The sequence below is a fragment of the Nanorana parkeri genome, unplaced genomic scaffold, assembly GCF_000935625.1.
Source record: "Nanorana parkeri isolate BGI_ZX_2015 unplaced genomic scaffold, ASM93562v1 scaffold650, whole genome shotgun sequence".
Lineage (NCBI taxonomy): Eukaryota > Metazoa > Chordata > Amphibia > Anura > Dicroglossidae > Nanorana > Nanorana parkeri.
This window is the reverse complement of record NW_017306918.1, coordinates 125,245-131,244: the sequence shown is the minus strand read 5'-3', so window position 1 is coordinate 131,244 and position 6,000 is coordinate 125,245. Positions and strand designations below refer to the sequence as shown.

Sequence of the window (6,000 nt, the reverse complement as noted above, 5' to 3'; positions counted from 1 at the left end):
AACCCCCCCCCCCCCAAAGCTAGACTATTTACAGAAAAGATCCGGTATGTCTCCCTAACGCACAGCTTTTTATATCTGGTACCTTCACCCACATTGACTGCAATCATCTGTATGCCAAAAACTTTCATGGCTGCAGGATTAGCATTGTGAAATTCCAGGAAGTGTCTAGGTAGAGTGAATCTCTCCCTTATTGATGATATTCCTATTATGTTCACCACATCTTACTAGTAACATTTTGGAAGTTCTGCCCACATACAATTTGCCACATTGACGAAGTATTTCATATATGACAAATTGGGAACCACAATTGATGAACTGTTTGATGATGAAGGTTTTCCTGTTATTACTTCATTTTTCTATGCCACATAAAACTACATGCACCACAGTTATGAATGTTGCAACTATATGATCCCATCTGACCAAACGGACCTTTACGCATGTTGATTTGATTAGATATCACTTTACTGGGTGCAAGTAAGCTATGTAAATCCTTAGGTTCTCTGAAGATGATTTTTGGCTGTTGTGGCAGAGATCCATCTAGACTAGGGTCCTCTTGTAGTACTCTAGTGTTTGTTAAAAACTCTGGATGTTCAGAAAGCACTCAAAAACACTTGAGAGTACTACAATAGGACCCTATTCTAGTTGGATTTTGGCTGACTAAATACTTTTTTGCCCCACTGTACATATATACATACACACACACACACACAGACAGTAGATATATATAGATATCTTATATCTATATATATCAAGGTTACAAGTGAATGATTTTTATTGCATTATTGTGACACAAGAACAGGTCATGAGCTTTTAACAAAATGTTTTATTAGCAGACCAGCACCAATCTAGTCAATATAGTATTAATACATTTAGCACCGATACAAGTGAGTGATTTTCACCACACTATTGTAATGCATGACTAGGTCCTGTGTTTTCAATTAAAACTGAGTTGATCATGCATTTTAAACATTTGTCATGGTCATGCAATGCAAAAGTGGGTTATTTATCTAGTGTATGACACTGAATGGGACAACTTATTTCTAACAATGAACACTGATGAGAAGTGGGATTGTTTTAAGAATACAATGCACAATGCTATTACCAAGTGCATTCCATTGGGTAACAAAAATAAAAGATCGAGAGCTAAGCCTGCATGGCTAAATAAAATGGTAAGACAACACAAAGAAAAGAAGTTGGCATTTAAAAAAATATAAGATGGAGGGGACTGCATTGGCATTCCAGAGCTACAAGGAATGCAAGAGATGTAAACGTGAAATCTGGGCAGCTAAAATAGATTACGAAAAACATGTTGCCACAGGCAGTAAGAAGGACCCCAAAAAATTATTACAATATATAAATAGTAAAAAAGGAAAGAGTAGTTGGGCCCAATAAAAGATGAGAATGGGAGATCACAAACGACAGGGATAAGGCTCAGGTATTAAATACATTTTTCTCTTAAGTATACACTCATGAAAAAGACGGGTTTAATGTGAGTAGCTCAGTGCGCAAGATATCGCAGTGGTTGACGGTAGCCAGGGTTCAACAAAAACTTGAAAAACTTAATGCAAATAAATAGTTTGGACCAGATAACCTGCACCCTAGGGAACTTAAAGAGTTCAGCCAGGTTATAGCGAGACCATTATTCCTAATTTTCAAGGACTCCATACTGACTGGAAGGGTATAAAGTGATTGGCATAAAGCTACAAAGCTACGGTAATACCAATATTCAAAAAAAGCTTCAAAATGACAACCGGGGAACTACAGACCAGTCAGTCTAACATTAATAGTATGCAAACTGTTTGAGGGAATGATAAATTACTATATAGTGGATTTTGTTCATGGCAATGGTATAAGAAGTGATAATCAGCATTGATTTATGAGGGAACGTTCTTGTCAGACCAACCTACTAACATTCTATAGAAGCGAGTAGAGATTTGGATAGAGGAAGTCCGTTGGATGTGGTGTACTTGGATTTTGCCAAAGCATTTGACACTGTACCACATAAACACTCAATACACAAGATGCAATCTATGGGTATAGATGAAATGGTGTGTACATGGATAGAGAACTGGCTACAGAAACGTGTCCCGAGAGTATCTGTAAATGGCTCTATTTCAAATTGGTCTAAGGTCGAGAGTGGCGTGCCTTAGGGTTCTGTGCAAGGCCCCATACTGTTTAACCTGTTTATTAATGGTATTGGGGAGGGTGCTAATAGCCACGTTTCTGTGTTTGCAGATGATACTAAAATTGGGCGAGTAATAGACACAAGCTTAGACATTATAACATTACAGTAGGACCTGGATAAAATAGGGGAGTGGGCAACTACACGGCAGATGAGCTTTAATGTTGAAAAATGTAAGGTATTGCATTTTGGGGTTAAAAATAGGCAAGCGAAATACACATTAATGGGTACTCCATTAGTGAAGTCAGAAATGTAATAAGATTTGGGGGTCATAGTCGACTACAGAATGAATAATAGCATGCAATATCAGGCTGCGGCAAACAAAGCTAGCAGAGTGCTGTCATGCATTAAAAAGGGAATGAGAAAGCAATATTTTTTTCACTTTATAGATTACTGGTTCAGTTTATGCGGTTCAATTCTGGTCATCAATCCACAGAAAGGATGTCCTTGAGCTAGAGAGAGTCCAGAGAAGGGCAACAAAACTCATTAAGGGGCTAAAGGACCAAAGCTATGCGACAAGGTTGCTAAATCTAAACTTGTTCACGCTGGAAGAGAGGCGATTACATTTTGGAACTCGTTGCCAGAAGCAGTGGTATCAGCTACTCAATCAGCATCATTACTAAAGCACCAAAAGTGCTTCACTGTGATTGGCTGGTATGGAGCTTTTATAGGATGCCACTTGTGGATGCTGATAGGCTTTGATAAAGGGGGTATGGCCCCAGAAACGCATCAATCGATTGCTGGCTGAGGCACTGAATGGTTTATCTGCAGCCGAATTACACAGATGCTCCCAGGTGGTGCGGATCTTTTTTCGGATTAACCTTTTTGGGAACGTCCATGCAATCAGAGTTTAGCCCATATCTTCATACGCTTGCGAGTATGTTTTATGATCAATATATTTTTACTTGACAAAGAAATACTACACAAGGGAAAGGCACTCTGTATTGTTTTTAGATCTACCAAAAAGAAAGTTAAACAGGGATACATAGTGATGATATCCCTCCTACTTTTACAAGGTAATCACTGGGCTTTCAAAAAGGCATTTGGTGTTTGAAGTTGAAATACTGAGGCTATCCTTTGTGGCTTTTGAGAAATATTTTTCTGCCCAGAGTTCAGCTTCAAAGCCAAGCTCCCCTGCACTCTACCTGCTTTTATTTTTTTTCCCCTTAATTTGGCACATACTTTTTTTCCCTTCTTCAGTCCAGCCACCTGATGCAATGAGTCCAGTTTCCGGCAGTGGGCAGGCCCTGAGTGCTGCAGGGAATGGTGCCATGTAATGTGATTCAATTTCCTGTCATTCTCCAGGGAGCTCAAAGTAGTTTGATGAAGCACCCCCAAGGAAGTGGCTCATTGACACCCTGGGCTCATGGAAAGTGAGTTTACTTTAATTTTTGCATTTGAATATGGTTCAACACCACTACTACCAATTATATTCAATTCACAACTTAGAGTGACCACAGAGACACTTTAAAGCATTCTATATTCCAATATCCAGTTCTTACCTTTTCTCCATTTATTTCCATTGTCTTGGACACGTGCTGTTCAAAAAAAAGAACCAATAGTACCCAGAGAAAGCGCCCGGCTCCTACAATTTCCAGAAGCTGTGACAGAATGGGCAAACGTCTGTGTTCCGGGACATGAGGCAGGGCATCTACAAATACATGTATAATCTTCTCAACCACTTTTTCCACATCATCACTGGTCTCCTTAGATGATTCCTCTCCTGCCTATATAATAAGCCATAAACCAATTTGAGAATGCCAGCACAATTTCAAAATTTGAAGAAACGGAAAATACAAATAATGTTAACACTGCATAGAACACTATTGATACCTTTATATTTACTTGTGAAAATACCTGTATAAGTGAGGGGATCACAATCTGCACAGTCTTACTGATAACTTGTAAACTGTAGCTGTCATCTAAACGCATGACGCTGGCACCCATGAAGGTGAAGATGGGCATGATGTTGTGTAGTACTTTATCCTAAAAAAAAAAAAAAAAGAAAGCATTTTAAAAGAAAAGTAACATTTTGGTTAGTATAATAGGTTGACCTACACACCAATTGGACAATTATTACAGGTTAGCAATTTAAAGTTATCTTAACCAGTTTGTGCATGCAGTAACAAAGTACGCATACAATAGTATATACAAGCTGAAACATTTGACATCAGAATAAACCTTTTACTATTCTCTGACTAAATCACAAAGGGGCCCACAACTAAAATGTTAGTTCTGAAAGATAAAATTGAACTTGGACTAATTCATAGCATAGGCAGTGTGAAACAGTAATATGATCATCCATTCAATCGTTTCTTACTGGGAAGATTCCAGCAGCAGTTCCCAAGAGAAGTAAAGCATGATGATGGGTTTGGGGCATCTCAGAGGTCCTTACACACTGGACAATCAGCTCCACACTAAACTTTTCCTCATCCAGGACATCTGGAAAATAGAAATTAAAGCAGCTACCTAAATGACTGTCACAATTTACAAATAAGCAGAGAAAACACAGTGTAAACATGGTACCTTTTGCATTTGTCTTATTATCAGATAACATTTTTTGACAGATGTTGTGCAGGCAGCTGAGGATCAATTGTTTGATGTACTCAAAGTTTTCCTGCTTAAGATTTGAAGACTCAAGACACCTAAAGTGACAAAGCAAATTTCAGGATATGTTTTTTGTCCAAAAAAAGCAAACGGCGATTATGGTTAAGAGTATTATTTTATAATAGAAGAATACCTCGAGAGCAAGTAAAAGAGGGTGGGTACCAATAGCTGTGGTTCCTTTAGTTTCTTCTTGTGCTGCAACAGCTCCAGAACAATAGTGGTTCTGGGCCAGTTCACATTTTCTTCTTCCTGTGTGCCAATCTTTTGCTTCCTAGACCAGTAGAAAAACAAATATTGTAGAATGCACCTTCACATTGTCTTGATAAATGAAAGTGAACCTGTCTATGACTCAAGAGGATGCCTGAGAAACCCAAGGTGTCAGCGGTGGAAAGAGCGGGGGACCGAAGATCCATCCAACAGTGATCACCAAATATGGCCGTCATTCAGGGCTAACCATAGACAGTTTCCTTCATACACATGATCAGTTTTGAGATCCAGAGTCACTGGCGAGCCTATATCACTATGTAGGAACTTAAAGTGACATTAAACCCTCAGATTTTGTAACTTAAACAATACTGTAATGTGTGCCTTACTGTATAAATGCATATATAATGCTCATGGGTCTCCTGTACCAAATACTTTAAAGATTAATCAATCTCCTGTTTGAGGGTTCAATTAATCTTTAAAAACTTAAGAACTTACCTCCATTAATCCTGGATAATAGGGCCTACCCAAATTAGGTGATGGCATTTTGGGAACAAATGAGTATGAGCAAGTTTTATTTTGGGCAAATGAATAGGAGTGGGATAAGTGCAGTGTAAAATGTAAAGATGTGTAAGCTTGTCAGAGAATCTCTAGATCCCAGTCATCGTCATCTAGGGGACCTAAATCGTATTCCCGGTTACCTTTTTCTCCTGAGCCCCTCGTATAGCATCAAGAGTCTGTAATTGATGATACAGCATAGAAATCAATTTGGAGGAGTTGGATGTGGTCAAAAACCAAAGATGGGATTATCAGGTAGCATGGGGGAAGGGAAGACAGGCCTGCCCTGCATGTCTCAATTGAAAATACCAGAGAAGCATATGATTAGGTGAGTGAAATTCTGCTTGTAAGCTAGAGAAGGAATGTACCACTCCATTTTTAATATGACCCAAGCAGCACACCCCCAATCTGAACCAGCTTATAGAATTAGGTATAGAGTGAAACTCAGG

The 6,000-nt window shown here is 38.8% G+C and overlaps 1 protein-coding gene across 1 annotated transcript in view; it reads right to left on the bottom strand.

The window, feature by feature from the left end:
* The window catches only part of HEATR1 (HEAT repeat containing 1), a 205,382-nt gene that overhangs the window by 90,546 nt on the left and 108,836 nt on the right, over window positions 1-6,000 (bottom strand). The window contains 5 exon segments of the mRNA XM_018563295.1: window positions 3,685-3,909; window positions 4,040-4,168; window positions 4,503-4,624; window positions 4,709-4,827; window positions 4,923-5,050. Coding sequence (XP_018418797.1) covers window positions 3,685-3,909; window positions 4,040-4,168; window positions 4,503-4,624; window positions 4,709-4,827; window positions 4,923-5,050 — 723 coding nt within the window.